Below are 17,493 nucleotides of genomic sequence, written 5' to 3' on the forward strand. Positions count from 1 at the left end.
GGACAGGGGGGGGGGGGCGCTGCATTCAGGACAAGGGGGGGGGGGGGCGCTGCATTCAGGACAAGGGGGGGGGGCGGGCGCTGCATTCAGGACAAGGGGGGGGGGCGCTGCATTCAGGACAAGGGGGGGGGGGCGCTGCATTCAGGACAAGGGGGGGGGGGCGCTGCATTCAGGACAAGGGGGGGGGGCGCTGCATTCAGGACAAGGGGGGGGGGGGCGCTGCATTCAGGACAAGGGGGGGGGGCGCTGCATTCAGGACAAGGGGGGGGGGCGCTGCATTCAGGACAAGGGGGGGGGGCGGGGTATTCAGGACAGGGGGGGGGGGCTGCATTCAGGACAAGGGGGGGGGGGCTGCATTCAGGACAAGGGGGGGGGGCGCTGCATTCAGGACAGGGGGGGGGGGGCGCTGCATTCAGGACAGGGGGGGGGGGCGCTGCATTCAGGACAGGGGGGGGGGGCGCTGCATTCAGGACAGGGGGGGGGGGGGGGCGCTGCATTCAGGACAGGGGGGGGGGCGCTGCATTCAGGACAAGGGGGGGGGCGCTGCATTCAGGACAAGGGGGGGGGCGCTGCATTCAGGACAAGGGGGGGCGCTGCATTTATGCTACTTGTGAGGCTGCATTGATGGGCACTGACCCTTATTTTGCTTCACAGTTCTTTATTTAAAATTTAAGATTTTTTCCTGAATCTTCCCTCTTAAAGTGAAGGTGTGTGTTATATGCCAATAAGTACGGTATATCCAAATAATACGCCCAAGCTCATCTTTTTACTCACACACAGCCACAAACAAAAAAGAGAATTCTTGTCGGTCATGTATTAGCGCTCGGATGAACACACTTAGACTGAATTTTAATGGTTTACAGAATGTCAGTCAAAATGGTCGGCCCTCAAGCATGTTCAATTTATCAAATCTGGCCCTCTTTGAAAAAAGTTTGGACACCCCTGACTTATACTTTACCATCCATACTGAAACGGAAATATTTTGTTGAGTTGGGAGTATTTTTATTTTGTTGACTATTGCTGGTATTGCAGTAAGAAGCCAAATATTCCCCACCTATTGCCAATATGTCCTTAGAGCTCATTCACCCCACTGCAGTAGTGTGCATTAAAGCGTTTTTTGTTTTTTAAAGTCAGCAGCTACAAACCCTGTAGTTGCTGACTTTTAATAAGGACACTTACCTGTCCAGGGAGCCCACAATGTCGGCCCCCCTAGGCCGATCCGTCCATCAGATCAAGTGCAGGCGCCGCCATTGCAACTAAGGGAAACCGGCAGTGGAGCCTTGCAGCGTCAATGCCTGTTTCCTACTGCGCATGCCCGAGTCGCGCTGCGCTTTGTGAATGGCCAGCTGTCTTCAGGGACACACACACACACACAGGTCCCAGAAGACAGCGGGGGGGGGGGGCTCGCCGCACAAAATGATATGAAGTCCTGCGTCGTGGACTGGAAGTACACCATGTACGTCATAAAAAGGTACTTAAAAAAACTTAATATCCAAAAAGCCCACCTCTCAAAAGTGGGCGGAACTCCACTTTAAGGCAGGCCAATCATTTGAATGAGCTGCCTAACACACCAGAGAAAGTGCTTGTGACATTTCTGGCAGAACACTGCAACACAAGTTATTCGTCAAGGAATGTTGGGGTGCTCTTCAGAATGAATGATACTGCATCACCCTAATGTATATAACATGTAACTGGGCCCTACAATGGAGGGAGGAAGCAAGAGTCTGATAAGTAGCACCACTATATTTTGGGATGTTAGATATTCTTACATGACATTTTGATTTTGGAGACTTGTTTTAGAACATTGATTACAACCAGGATGGATTTGATTTAAATCATAATTTTTAAAGAGCAACTATCATCTCTGTCCCACAGCGGTTTCTCCTCTGACCGGCTGTTGATTAACCGACAGCCTCATTCACTTTATTGGGGCGGCTGGTGATGTGCAATCCCAATTTCTGTAAAGAGCCGCGGCTCTTTGACCATTTGACTGGCTGTGTCCAATCACAGCTGGTCACATGTATACACGGAGATGCCGGTAATCATCGCTTCTCGTCTCATACTGACAGTGTGTGAGGAAAGAAGAGCCGATCAGCAGCATTACCTCACAGGGGGTAGGTATGTAATCACCTAATAAAAATTAAGTGCCCATCACTGCCGCCTCATCAGCGCCCATCAGTAAAGGAGAAAAGTTACTTAAATTTACTGCTTTAATTTACAAAATTTACTGACAGAAACTAAGAAAAACTTTTATTTTCAAAATCTTCGGTCTGTTTTTTCCGAAAAAAATAAATAAAATAAATAAAAAATAAAAATAAAAAACAAACAGAAGTGATTACGGTAAATACCACCAAAAGAAAACTCCATTTGTGTGAAGAAAAATGATAAAAATTTTCACATGGTTACAATGTAGCATGACCACGCAATTGTCACTCAAAGTGTCAGAGCACTGAAAGCTGAAAAATGGCCTGGGCAGGAAGGGGGGTGCAAGTGCCGGTTTACACTATTGCAATGACAGACATCGCATGTAATTCGCAGTATCACTGCTATTCACATTACATGCGATGTCTGTGCGGCGCGATGTCAGCTATTCAGATAGTATGGCTGATATTGTACAGCATTCGGTGCAAACACGCAGAGGACCCTTTTTTCTATTCAGACCAGAATCGGATTGCATGTGTGTTCACACATATGCGATCCAATTCACGTCCGAACTGTCAGTTCGCAGCGCGATATGCGAGCTGAAATGGGGGTGTCGTTAACATATGACACTCCTCAGCAGTTCGCATATGGCAGTGTGAACTGCCGTGCGTGTCGGGTGCGATGTGGGAACCCACAGTCGATTCTCAGGGTTCTCGCATCGTAATAGTGTGAACCGGTACTAAGTGCCATGTATTGAGGTGGTTAATGTATCTTAACTACTTCCCCCCTGGCCAATGTATATATACGGCCGGGTGGGAGCTCTCTACTTCTGACTGGACGTTCCTGAACATCCTTCGGAAGTAGGGGGGATCGCGCGCCTGCCCACGCAGCAGCGCAATCCCGATGTGCTCGTGTCACCCGGACACAGCGCATCTCAGATTGGCTGGAGGGCTCCGATTGGCCATCCTGATCACATGACGGTCGTGTCCAATCACAGCCGTCATGTGATGTAAACAAACAGCCAGGTGCTAGGCAATCGGCTCTCCTCTCCTTACACAGAAGTCGTGGCTGAGGAGAGGAGAGGAGAGCGGATCGCTGCAGCCGTCTGGTGATCAGTGAGTACGAGCCGTTTTACAGCTTTTTACTCACTGATCACCAACCTAGTGAAAACACACAACACACCACACACGTCCCCAAATAATAAAAACCCATGTCCCCCACATATGTCCCAATGACTATCTGCACACATTTGTCCGTGATCATTTGCGCACATATGTCCATGATCACACAAACCAATTATTATACACTTAACCGACTTTTTTTACCAAAGACATATAGAAGAATACATTTTGGCTTAAATTTATGACAAAATTGGATTTCTTTAAAATAGAAAGAAGAAAATATTGTTTTTTTTCTCCAAATTTCCACACTTCTTTCGCTTATTTAGCAAAAAATAAAAAAAGGAGTCGTGAATAAATTCCACCAAAAGAAAGCTCTATTTGCGCAAACAAAATGATAAAAATGTCATTTGGGTACAGCGTAGCATGACCGCGCAATTGTCATTGAAATTGCGAGAGTGATGAAAGCTGAAAATTGGGCTGGGAAGGAAGGGGGCGAAAGTGCCCAGTGGTTAAATAGAAAACCATCTTTAGATTTTTACTCCAAAAGCATTTTAATTTAAATAAATTTGGTAGATTTTTTTAGAATAAATAATTGATTTATACCCCCACCCTGATTACAACTATGTATGGCCACTATACTGTAAGGTATAATGGTAGTCAGTAACTGATGTGCTACCCATGACTGTACTAGAGTCGGGGGGATGTCGCTGACTTAGCCATTATAGCAATATGGCAGCTGGGAGTCTATTCACATATTATTTGCTGGATATGAAATACTAACATGTTTAGGAACGTTTATGTGCCTCCTCCCACCCTCTATGTGCGGGGACCGAAGAGGCCCGGCCTCCTCTTCAGCCCCCGAGCGGGGACAGAAGACAGGGACCGCGCGGTTACAGAAGAAGAGGGCGAAGACAGAACAAGACGACGGGGGTCCGCGCGGGGACAGAACAAGACGACGGGGACAGAACAAGACGACGGGGACAGAACAAGACGACGGCAGAAGATGCCGACGCGGGGACAGAAGATGCCGACGGGGGCCGCGCAGGGACAGAAGAAGAGGGCGAAGACAGACGAAGCCGACGGCGCGGGGACGGAAGAAGACGGGGACGGAAGAAGACGGGGACGGCGCGGGGACGGAAGAAGACGGGGACGGCGCGGGGACAGAAGAAGACGGGGACAGAAGATGCCGACGGGGACCGTACGGGGACCGTGCGGGGACAGCAGAAGCCGACGGGGACCGTGCGGGGACAGCAGAAGCCGACAGGGACCGCGTCGGGGACAGCAGAAGAGGGCGAAGACAGACGAAGCCGACGGGGACGGCGCAGGGACAGAAGAAGCCGACGGGGACCACGCGGGGACAGAAGAAGAGGGCGAAGACGGCGCGGGGACAGAAGAAGACGGGGATGTGTGGGGACAGAAGAAGACGGGGATGTGTGGGGACAGAAGAAGACGGGGATGTGTGGGGACAGAAGAGGACAGGACTTTTTAGGAAAGTTGGAGGGAAGATGTGAAGTCTCTGAGGGCAGAACTTCATTCAATCTGCTACTTGACAAGGCAGGCTGTATGGAAAGGGTTAATGTTAGAGTAATCCCCCATACACAGACCCCCAGCAATGTGAGGACTGAGGAACTCGTCCTGTACCGTACAATTACACTGACAGACAGCAGAGAGAACCGCCATGACAGGAGGACACCCTCTGCTCCACCCACCCATATCTCCTCCACCATCCCGTCCTGCCCGGACTCACCATTTCCTCTCCGCTCCCCGCACTGTCACTGCCCTCTGCAGAGCCCACTCCGGTGTCTTGTCAATTAGGGTCCTCCATCAGATGCTGTCCTCTGCGTACTGCGCATGCGCAGTACACAGGAGCACAGATTCCGAAAATTGCCGAGGACGAACGGCGCCTGCGCCGTGAGTCCAGGTTCTATCCCCACTATCCAAGTGGACATAGAGTTAGAATAAAAAAGAGCCGAGCGCAGCGAGGCCGAGCCCGAAGCGTGGCGAGCGAAGCTCGCCCGCGAGGGGCCCTCTAAAATTCTAAACCCTATGTCCGCTTGGATAGTGGGGCTACCTCCTCCACTCACGGCGCAGGCGCCGTTCAGCTTCGGAGATTTTCCGAAGCTTCGTCTGCTCCGTACTGCGCATGCGCAGTACGGAACGGACACATATCGATGGCCGGACTCTATTAGGCAGAACACCGGCCGCGCACGTCACTCACAGGGAGCCATGTGATTCCGCTTTGCTCTTTTTTTTTTCAAACAAAACTTTATTGGACACAGAAGTTCCCGTACAGTGAGAGGGGCGTGCTGGAATGTGTGTGAGGAGGATTCCAGAAACTAATGGCGGGCTTATCCCATCACATGGAGCTCACGCTTCCTCCACCATAAGTCACCCTTGTGTGTACAGAGGGGGGTCCAGTCCCCTCACATCACTGATTGTGCCGTGTACTGATATTGGGGATCCTCTCCTCACTGAAGAGGGGGCCATTGTACAGTATATACTTGGAGGATACAATACCTTCCTGAGTCTTTATTTCAAATAAAAAACTGTTATACTTCCCTGATCTAAGTAAGGATATTGCACAGAGCAGTCCCAAACTCCCTTTTGTTTTGTTTTTTGGTGCCCTGTTGGCACTGTCCAGTCCTCTTCTACAATAAACTATGTGCTATGGGGGCACCACACAGACACACTCTCATACCAGGCTGTGTGCTATGGGGGCACCACACAGACACACTCTGTACCAGGCTGTGTGCTATGGGGGCACCACACAGGCTGTGTGCATCTATAGACACACACAGCACCCGCTCCCTCCTCATAGGAGATTGACTGACAGCAGGAGCTTATGACATCACTGCTCTCAGAGACTTCTGAATACAGAAAGATAGAGCACTGCTGCAGCTGGGACAGCACCTTAGGCACACTGTTGGTTTTTTCTGGTTGTAGCAATACACACAGAGCATAAAAATACAATCACTATCACTGTTCCATCCTGAGGAAGCGGGCCAAGTCTGTGAAAAGAGTAGCGATGGGATGTCGCCGAACTATTGGCCATGATAATGGAAAACATATAATATAACTTGGACAGAATGGACTAACAAGTACTTAACCACTTCAGCCCCGGACCAATTAACAGCCTAAGGACCAGAGGTCTTTTTACAATTTCGCACTGCACTGCTTTAACTGGTAATTGTGCGGTCATGCAATGTTGTACCCAAACGAAATTTGCGTCCTTTTCTTCCCACAAATAGAGCTTTCTTTTGATGGTATTTGATTGCCTCTGCGATTTTTATTTTTTGCGATATAAATGGAAAAAGTCCGAAAATTTTGAGAAAAAATGATATTTTCTACTTTTTGTTATAAGAAAAATCGAATAAACTCAATTTTAGTCATACATTTAGGGCAAAATTTATTCAGCCACATGTCTTTAGTAAAAAAAAAATGTCAATAAGCGTATATTTATTGGTTTACGCAAAAGTTATAGCGTCTACAAACTAGAGTACATTTTCTGGAATTTACACAGCTTTTAATTTACGACTGCCTATCTCATTTCTTGAGGTGCTAAAATGGCAGGGCAGTACAACCCACCACCCCCCCCCCCCCAAATGACCCCATTTTGGAAAGTAGACACCCCAAGGAAGTTGTGGAGAGGCATGTTGAGCGCATTGAATATTTTTGTTTTTGTCCCAAGTGATTAAATAATGACACAAAAAAAAAAAAAGTTTACAAAAAGTTGTCACTAAATGATATATTGCTCACACATGCCATAGTTATATGTGGAATTGCACCCCAAAATATATTCTGCTGCTTCTCCTGAGTACGGGGATACCACATATGTGGGACTTTTTGGGAGTCTAGCCGCGTACGGCACCCCGAAAACCAATCACTGCCTTCAGGATTTCTAAAGGTGCAAATTTTTGATTTCACTCCTCACTACCTATCACAGTTTTCGAAGGCCATAAAATGCCAAAATAACACAAAACCCCCCCAAATGACCCCATTTTGGAAAGTAGACACCCCAAGGAAGTTGTGGAGAGGCATGTTGAGCCCATTGAATATTTTTTTTTGTCCCAAGTGATTGAATAATGACACAAAAAAAAAAAAAAGTTTACAAAAAGTTGTCACTAAATGATATATTGCTCACACATGCCATAGTTATATGTGGAATTGCACCCCAAAATATATTCTGCTGCTTCTCCTGAGTACGAGGATACCACATATGTGGGACTTTTTGGGAGTCTAGCTGCGTACAGCACCCCGAAAACCAATCACTGCATTCAGGGTTTCTAAGGGTGCAAATTTTTGATTTCACTCCTCACTACCTATCACAGTTTCGAAGGCCATAAAATTCCAAAATAGCGCAAAACCCCCCCAAATGACCCCATTTTGGAAAGTAGACACCCCAACCTATTTACTGAGAGGCATGTTGAGTCCATGAAATATTTTATATTTTGCCACAAGTTGCAGGAATTAAAAAAAATTTTTTTTTTTTGCACAAAGTTGTCACTAAATGATATATTGCTCACACATGCTATGGGCATAAGTCAAATTACACCCCAAAATAAATTCTGCTGCTTCTCCTGAGTATGGGGATACCACATGTGGGGGGCTTTTTGGAAGCCTAGCCACGTACGGGACCCCGAAAACCAAGCACTGCCTTCCGGATTTAAATATAAAATGCTACCAAAAAAAACTGTTAGCAATCGCAGGGATCAGGCCTGACTCTGCGATCGCTGCAGTTATGTGTTTAGTGTTTTGTAAGTGACAGTGATCGATCGATACTGCACTTGGGTGGGCTGGGCAGAGGGGCAAAACGCAGGTGCCAGCAGGTATCTGTGCTGATCCCGCTAACAATGCGTTTTTTTGGAACCCTAAACTGCTGGGGATGCTAGTATAGATCTGATCAGATCAGATATTGATCTGTTCAGATTCTATACCACTACGGGAGGTTTATGCTTTGCGTGTGGGTGTAAGCGGTACTGGCACTAACCTAGCGCTGCCTGGGGCGACGCAGACCCTGACCCTAAAACCTAATTGATATCACCCGCCGGGTGATCAGGGGGTTAAACCTTTATTGGGTAATAAATGGTGGGTGCCCTGATGCTATAAAAAGCAAACTAACCAGAGTCACCCGTAACACTTATACGATGATCACTGGTGAAAGGGTTAACTAGGGGCAATCAGGGGGTTCAAATTTTTATTAGGTAGTATATGGGGGTCCCTGGCGCTATATAAAAACCTGATGGGGAACCTAAATAACTAACTGGCTAACCAGCGTCACCAGTGACACTTATACTGTGATCGCTGGTGAAAGGGTTAACTGGGGCAATCAGGGGGTTAAAACCATTATTGGGTAGTATATGGGGGTACCTAGCTCTATTAAAAACCTGGCGGTGAACCTAAAAAAATAACTAGCTACCTAGCGACACTAGTGACACTAATGCAGCGATCAGAAAAATGATCGCTTAGTGACACTGGCAAAAGGGGGTGAAAGGGTTAACTAGGGGCAATCAGGGGGTTAAAACCATTATTGAGTAGTATATCGGGGTACCTAGCGCTATAAAAACCTGGCGGTGAACCTAAAAAAATAACTAGCTACCTAGCGACATCAGTGACACTAATGCAGCGATCAGAAAAACGATCGCTTAGTGATACTGGCAAAAGGGGGTGAAAGGGTTAACTAGGGGCAAACAGGGGGTTAAAACCATTATTGGGTAGTATATCGGGGTACCTAGCGCTATAAAAACCTGGCGGTGAACCTAAAAAAATAACTAGCTACCTAGCGACACTAGCGACACTAATGCAGCGCTCAGAAAAATTATCGCTTAGTGACACTGGCAAAAGGGGGTGAAAGGGTTAACTCTAGGGGCAATCAGGGGGTTAAACCTTTATTGGGGGGTGGTAGGGGGCTACCCTGGACCTAACACTAACTGCCCTGACAGTTTTTACTTTTACAACTGACACTGAATGCAGTGATCAGTAAATAAATGATCACTGCAATCAGTGACACTGTGACTGAGGGGGGGCTGAGGGTGATCGGGGGGGGTTTGTGTGCCTATGTGTGCCTACATGTCAGTGTAGTGTTGGTGCACACTTACTTTCTGTCTTCTCCTCGTAGTCCGGTCAAAAAGACCGCCCCGAGGAGAATGACATCACTTCCTCCCTGCCTGTGTATACAATACACAGTGGGAGGAAGCTTCTCATTCGCAAGGAGCGATCGAGAGGGGATGGCCAGAAACCAACGGCCATCCCCTCATCACGGAACGCTCCTGAAGCGAACCGGACCACCGTATCCAGCGGGAGGGGGTCCGATTGGACCCCCCCACCCGCTGGGAGGCAGGCACGTACATGTACGTGCTTGTGCCTGCCCGTGCCATTGCGATGACGTACAATGGCAATACGGCGGTCCTTAAGTGGTTAAAGTGGAATTCCCTTCCACTTATTTGCTTCCTGCCCCCCTCACGTGCCCCATTTGGCACCTTTCAGGGGAAACAGGGACCTGTCTCCACAATCGGGGAGACGCGACGCAACGCCCTCCTCCACTGCCAGGCCAGTTAGACAGCACAGCGCACTTCACGCATTAGCAGTAGGGAACCGGCCATGAAGCCAAAAGGCTTCACTGCCAGTTTCCCTTAGTGGAGATGGTGGCGGCAGCAACTTACAGCCGACCTGAAGATCAGCTGCGGTGTCACCATCGTAGGCTCCCTGGATAGTTAAGTGTCCATATAGTAACAGTCAGCCTTTTGGCCAAGATCAAGTGCAGTCTTTGCTGTTGAGGTCTTGGTTGAGAGGTGCCCGGGGTACCCAAGGGTCGGCCTTGGGGGGAGCGTCCCTTTTCGGAGGGCCCCCCCTTGCTGCTATTGGCCTACGACTTAGTCCCCGGGCAACGAGAGGCGATCACCTACCTTTTAAAGGGTTGGTGGCAGCGTTTGGGGCCCCTTTGGGGGTACCCCCCCGTTTCGTTGGAGAGGCGTGGTACCTGGAGGTGCCAGGATGGCGGTCCGCGGTATGCGGGATTCAATACGGTTCATCGTGAAGCCGGAACACAAGGCGGAGATCGACTTGAGGACCATCGTAGTGGACGTTTTGACGGGATTTCTTGGCCTAAGGGTAAGAGATATTGTATGTTTGCAAGACTTTCCACAGCAACAATTATTTGACGTAACGTTTCTCTCTGTCGAGATATGTTGGGAGATCTACGAGAAGATGAGGAATGGTGATTGTGAGTTATTGCAGAAGATGGAGATTATTCCCCTATTTATGCAGGAAGAAAAGACAATTGTCGTACATATGTACAATCCATTTGCAGATGTTAATTTGGTGAAGGCATTTCTGAACAATTATTGCGAGGACTTGAGGGGTGGTGATAAGGTCCTTAATAAATTTGGTATATGGAACGGTAAATATAGATTTTATGGAAGGTTCCGGATTGATCGTGGTTGCGTTGGTGGAGTGAGGAGGCCGCCTGCAGTGTTTAATGTTGGTGGGGAGAGGGGTTTCCTTTTTTACCCCGGCCAGCCAATGTACTGCAGGAAGTGTTGCGTGTATGGCCATGCAGGTGGGGACTGCAATCGTAAGATTAAATGTAGGTTCTGCGGGAGAGAAGACCATCCTTCTAAAGAATGCAAGCAGACTAGGCTGTGTGACATTTGTAAGAAGACGGGCCATTTGGCCAGACAGTGTGAAGAATATTTCAATGCGAAGAGAGAGGCAGAGTTTCATAACGTTCTGGCCAAGACTCAGGCGAGGAGGAGACAGCAGAGGCAGGCGGAATCCCAGAGGAAAGGTGACAATGCTGAACCCGCTGATGCGGATCGGTCTGCCGCATCCTCTGGTCCTAAAGCCAATGATGCTGGACTTACAAAGCAGGTAGATGCTGTGAACAGTGTACCTGGCGCTGACCCTACTGCTGCTAATGCGGCGGTTGTTGTTGGTGTCGGTCCTGAGAGCTCTACTGACGCTGTAAGTGAAGAGCCTCGAGCAGAAGGTGATGCTATGCAGGATCATCAGGAGGAAGTGGAGGAAGAGGAGGCAGTACCAGGATCCCCGGAGGGAGGAAAACCGGAATTAGAACAGAGGAGTGTGGCCTTTACAAGTCCGGGTGCGCTCTCAGATTTAATGAGTGGACTATCATCTAGCGCTGAAGAGCGCTGAAGAGGGGGAGGATGGAAATGAGGAAGAAATGGATAGTGACGATAGTTTGCCATGTGGCCAGCAACTCGTTATTGCAATGGACGAGACAGCTCAATCCTCCACCAAAAGGGCACGGGAGGAGGGATTGGAAGGGGGGGGGGGAGGTGTGTCTCCCCAAAATGATGGAGACTCAGGTTCTGAGTCTGCCAGCTCACCTTTTACTAGGAAAAGGTTGACTTACGCAAATGTAGCAAGTAAGGGCCTAGATGAAGCGACGCGCTATTTATAAGTTTTTTTTGTCATGGCCAGGATAATTTTTTTGATATATTTTTTGATGGCGTTAACCATTAGCTCAATTAATGTTAGGAGCGTTAGAAGAGCTGTGGTTTTCGAGTGGTTGGAGGGGGTGCGTTCTGACATTGTTTATGTTCAGGAGTGTGGATTGGAAAGAGCTGCATGTGAGGAATGGAGGTGTGGAGTATCTGTTTGGTCCCCTTTGTGTGAATCTCGGAATGAAGGAGTGGGTGTTTTGTTCAAAAATCCGTGTATCCAATTTGTGTCACATGAAGTAGTAGTGCCTGGGAGACTACAAATTGTTATTTTGGAGGTGGCACAGTGTCGTATGAGAGTGATTAATTGTTATGCCCCTGCGGAAAAAAGAGAGCGTGTGGCCTTCCTGAATGTGTTAAAATTATGGTTGCCTGGGAGGATCCCCACTATTCTTGTGGGTGATTTTAATTGCGTGAGGAAGAGCGAAGAAAGGCAGGGGGTGAGCTCTGACAGTGGAGTTGATATTACATCTAAGGCTCTTAATGAACTGATAAACATCTTTCACTTGCAAGATGTTGCTATGGAGATACAGAAGGATGACTTATCCTTTACCTTTTTTTCAGATAAAGGGTCGGTTAGGTCCAGGTTGGATTTTATTTTTGTTTCACCTACTATAAAAATTGTTGATTACAAGAGTGACCCTGTAGCCTTTTCCGATCACACAATGATTACAGGTTCTATTCAGTTAGGGGAGGCAAGTGTTTTTGGTGGTGGCGTATGGAAGCTCAATTGTGCTCTTTTGAAGGAGGAGGGGGTTTTTATTAAGTTTAAAGCTTTTTTTGAATGGGTTACCCTTAAGAAGAGTGATTTTGAAGACATTTTAGAGTGGTGGGATTGGGCCAAAGGGAAGATCCGTGGGTTTTTTATTAAAATTGGAGTAGAGGCAGCCAGGAGGAAGCATGAAGTGGATAAGAGTCTTGTGGATAGGCTGCATTTTTTATTTCAATGCAAGAGGATGGGGGTGGATGTGGAGGAGGATCTAAAGGAGGTACGGGAAGCCCGGAATTTGTCGATCAAGGAGAGAGGAAAAGGCATTGTTTTTAGAGCTAAGGTCCAGGAGATGGAGGAGGACGAACAATGTTCTACGTACTTCTTTAAAAAGTCCTTTGGTCCCAAGAGGATGTTTCAAACGGTGTGGGAGGGTGATGAAGAGGTGAGTGGAGACCGAATGGTGGATTCTATCAGGTCCTTTTATGCGGATCTGTACAGTGATAGAGGTGGCGCTACCGAAGACGAAATGTGTGAATACTGTGAGGTGGTGAGAGGGAGGTTGCGTGCGGAGGATGCGGAGATGCTGTTGGATCCTGTAACGGAGGAAGAGATAGAGAATGTGGTAAGAAAGATGAAGAGAAACAAGACGCCTGGGAGTGACGGTCTGCCGGTGGATTTTTATGTGGAGTTTTGGTCGGTGCTGAAGACGGAATTGTGTGAAGTGATGAAGACCTGTATTAAAGAAAAGAGGATATCTGCTTTAATGAAGAAAGGCATAATTACCTTGTTGTTTAAGAAGAAGGGGGATCCAAGAGACATCAGGAATTGGCGTCCAATATCGCTTTTAAATAGTGACTACAAGATCCTTGCTAAACTGCTGGCCGATAGGATGAGAGGGGTTGTCGATAGCGTCATCGGAGAATGGCAGGTGTGTGCAGTGCCTGGACGGAGGATTTCGGACAATTTAATCCTCTTGAGAGATCTTGTGTATTATGCCCAGTGCAATAATATGCCGCTTACCGTTGCTAGTATTGACCTCGAAAAGGCCTATGATCGTGTGGTACACAAGTTTCTCTTTGTAGTTTTAAGGCAGATGGGGCTTCCGGAGGGTTTTGTTAACCTTGTGGAAAGCCTTTATCATGGAATCAGTAGTTCAATCCTGATCAATGGGAGACTGTCTGGGGAGGTGGAGGTGTTATCAGGGGTAAGGCAGGGCTGCCCTTTATCTCCAGTTGCATTTATTTGTGTGATGGAGCCCCTATTGAGGCATGTAGTAGGAGACAAATGTTTTAAAGGTATCTTTGTACCTGGGTGTGGGAACGATCCAGTGAAAGCCCTGTGTTACATGGACGATATTAATTTTCTATGTAATACGGCAAGAGATGTGGCGAGGGCTGAGCTACAGCTTGGTATTTTTGGGGCAATGTCCGGTTTATGTGTTAACTGGGAGAAAAGTAGCGTGTGTACTTTGAGTGGTTCATGTGATGTATCCAGAAGTAAGTTGAAGAAGGTGCAGGAGGTGGAGGTGCTGGGAGTGCATTATGAAAGGAACCTGGTGAATCAAGTGAATGTGGTTAAAAATGTGGAAAAAATTGAAAGAAAATTATCTTTATGGAAAACTAGGAGGTTGTCCTTGTCTGGGAAAACCCTAGTTGTAAAGGCTGTAGTGCTCCCCCTTTTGTTATATTTTTCTGTTATTTTTCCACCTAACAAAAGATGGGTGCAGAAAATTACGAGGATGCTTTTTGTTTTCTTTTGGGGTACAAAGATGGAAAAAGTTTCAAGGGAGGTGGTGATAAAGAGAGTACAGTTGGGTGGATATAATTTTCCCAATATTGGCCTCTTTTTGGATGTACAGTGGTGGTTGGTGCACCTTAAAACCTTTCTGGCTGGAGGTAAAACGTCAGCCCTGATGCGGTACTTGATGGGCTGGTCACTATTGAAGTGGGGGTGGTGTGGAAAGGACTTAACGAGACCAATGTCTATGATAACGCCAGTATATTATCTAAAAATGACAGGTTTTTTTCAGAGGAACAAGTTACAAGAGTTGGGTGAAGGGGCGTGGAGGAAAGAGTCCTTATGGGCGTGGCTGAGGAAGGACGAGCTCTCGTCCAATATTTTTGGCTTAAGCCCTAGGAATGCTGAAGCGTGTTGGAAGAATTTGTCGTTTCAAGGCATAACTAATAAACAGCGGGAGGTGGTATGGTTATCTTTACACAATGTGTTATCAACAATGTCTTTTTTGAAAGCGAGAGATTTGGTGAGGAGGGAGGTGTGCCCTAGGGAAGGATGTGCCGGGAACGAAACAGTGAGGCATGTTTTTTGGGAATGCCGTTTTGCTAAAAAAGTTTGGTTGCTGCTGTGTGGTTTTGTGGAGAGGGTGGTCGGGATAAAGGGTATTTCCTTTGAGTCTGGTGTTTTTGGTTTGGTTGGAGGTGATAGGGGGAAGCAACGGAAAATGTTTGTCCTGTCTGCAGTCGTAAGGGAAGTGATGTGGGAGACACGATGTGCTTTGGTTAGAAAGAAAATGGTGTTGACTGAAAAGGACTGTTTTGATTGGGTGATGGCAAGAATGTTTTTCGTATTGGCGGTGGAAAGAAGAAGTTTGGGTGTGGAGGAGGCGGATGAGTTCTGGAATTTTAGGGAATGGCGGGTGGGCGAGGGGTAGATGTATTGTATAGAAATTGTAAATATATGATATTTTATACATGATTTTACCTTTTTTGATTCGTTTTATGCCACGTATGATGTAATGAACACGACTCAGTATAGGTTGCGAGGGTTGTTTTAAGCTGAGTATTAAGTGATTCAATCTGATGTGGAAAAAAAAAAAAAAAAAAATCTGTTCTTATCAGTTACCAGGAGGTGGCGATGGCTTCCACCCCTATTCTACGGCGAGGTGGAGCAGGGGTGGCGGTTGCTATGCAAAACCTGCTGGTGTGAAGGTAACCCGAAGTGGTTCGTAGCCGAAAGGGAAGCCTTCTGATGAGGATGGAGAACCACTGGTCGGCACCAGGGGAGGGGACCCTGGCCTTCTGGCCTGGATTGGGGCAGCTTTAGCTCCGGTCAGTTTTTCAGGAGAGAACGTTGGTTCCCCTTTCTCCCACCGGGGGAACAGCCAGTACTTCCCGAATGTAATTAGGTAGGAGTGATGGGAGTGAGGGTGAGGCCTGATGGCAAAGGGCTCTCACTAAGCTCCTGGATCTCCATGCTTTTCTGGCTGGGGTGGGGGATGCTTTTGTTGAAAAGCCTATGGTGATGTGCCCCTGAAGTGGCAGTTCAGGGGTGCCTTCTTTTCACTGGGATTTAATCATTCTGATGTTTGGCACCTTGGTCATGTCACTATAATACACCTTTTCATACCTGCTTCTAGGGCTGGGCCTTTTGGCTAGGACCAGAGGAATTTTTGATTCCTGGCCAGAGGGCCTGGTCATTGTATTACACAATGGCCACTTTTTCACTCTCCCTCTTCACTATCCCTTCCCCACTTGATTTATTTTATTTTCGTGTGTGTGTTGTCACGTTTTGTGTTGTCACTTGCACGTTTGATAAGTAGGGTGTTGGTCCTCGGGCCAACCCTGAAAGTCTTGTGGGAGGGTGGACATAGGCCTTCTGGCTTGGTTCGCCCTCTCTTTGAGGGGTCTCCCTTTGGGGGAGCCCCTACCCTAGTACCTGGGTGGGTCTGTTTCGGCAGACTGTCCGGAGAAAGGCGGTCGTCTGGCTTCGGCTAGATGGGCCATGTATTGGTACCTCAGTCCCCGTCTGGAGCCTAACGCCCCGGGGGATCAGGGTAAGGTCCTTCCTTGTGGAGGATAGCAGACACCCGTGGCACGTTTTTGTGTTTCACTCTTGATGTGTGTGCACTTTTTTTGGCACCGGGTGGAAGTTTTTGGGTGTGTTTTGCACGCCATAGGCTTTTTAATTAAAAAAAAAAAAATATATATATATATATATATAGTAACAGTCAGCAGCTACAAACTAACTTTTTAAGGTCTTATTCTAAATGTTATTGTTATTATGTGGGCTTTTTTTCAGTGGGAACACAGGGGAACGTAGTTCTGGCACATCCAGTACTGTATGTAATGGCAAGGGTTACTGGGGTGTGCTGCAGGGTCTATTGATACTAGCTGCTGGGGGGGTCTATTGTTGCTGGAGGGGAAATTTTTTTGCATGGTGGTCGATTGTTGCTGGTTTGCTACAGGGGCTTATGTTGCTGGAAGGGATCTGTTGTTGGAGGGGTCTATTGATGCTGTCTGCTTTGAGATCTGTTGTTGCTGGGGGTAATCTATTGTTGCAGGGGTGGGGTCTATAGCTGCTGGCTGCATTGGATCTATTTTACTGCTTTTCTTGTTATTAAGAAATTCCTTAGAAATTACTAAGCACCACAAAATGGTATTTGGTTCTGTATTCTTTAAAAGGGATAGTACTGAGAGGTGAGTAGGAAAAATTGTCCTTTGGGTGTCGGTGGCGCCTTCACACCGTAACCCTAAAGAGCTGGGATATGCAATTAACGGACCTCCAGCTGTTGCAGAATCACAAGTCCTATGAGGCATAGCAAGACTCTGACAGCCACAAGCATGAGACAGAGGCATGATGGGACTTGTAGTTTTTCAACAGCTTGAGGTCCGCTAATTGCATATCCCTACTATAGAGGTACTCTTGATGAAAGCAAGAATTGGCCTTGCTGTCAAAAATTGAAATGATATGCATCTGTCAAACAGGTGCCTAAAAATTGGTCTTTGGTTGTTAGTTGTGCCCATGAAACCTACACCAAAAACATTCTTCCAGATGAAATCAACACTAGGCAGCCTAGTAGTCCTGCAGAGATTGTACATTTTAAAAACACTCAATTGACAACATCAGCATCAGGGGCTTCATAGCTGCTGGTAATCCAGGACTGATTCATTTTGATAAAAGTGAGACGGTCCACGGAGTCTGCGGACAGATGCGTTCTATGATCAGTAACAAAACCTCCAGCAGCACTGAATGCCTGTTCACAAAAGCACGCAGGATGCAAGGTAGCCCAGCAGCTCAATAGAATACAGGGCAAGTTCTGGCA

At 47.4% G+C, this 17,493-nt stretch overlaps 1 protein-coding gene across 1 annotated transcript in view; it reads right to left on the bottom strand.

Moving 5' to 3' along the window:
- The window catches only part of HMBS (hydroxymethylbilane synthase), a 41,701-nt gene extending 36,194 nt beyond the window's left edge, over positions 1–5,507 (bottom strand). Inside the window, exons 1-2 of the mRNA XM_077456824.1 lie at positions 5,461–5,507; positions 5,011–5,059 (exon numbers count right to left, since the gene is read on the bottom strand). Of these exons, the coding sequence (XP_077312950.1) occupies positions 5,011–5,013 (3 nt within the window). The 5' untranslated portion in view covers positions 5,014–5,059; positions 5,461–5,507. The remainder of the gene's footprint in view (positions 1–5,010; positions 5,060–5,460) is intronic.
- Between the last annotated feature and the right edge of the window lie 11,986 nt (positions 5,508–17,493).

The sequence above is a fragment of the Lithobates pipiens genome, unplaced genomic scaffold, assembly GCF_037356315.1.
Source record: "Lithobates pipiens isolate NorthernLeopardFrog02 unplaced genomic scaffold, aLitPip1_a1.2 Scaffold_27, whole genome shotgun sequence".
Lineage (NCBI taxonomy): Eukaryota > Metazoa > Chordata > Amphibia > Anura > Ranidae > Lithobates > Lithobates pipiens.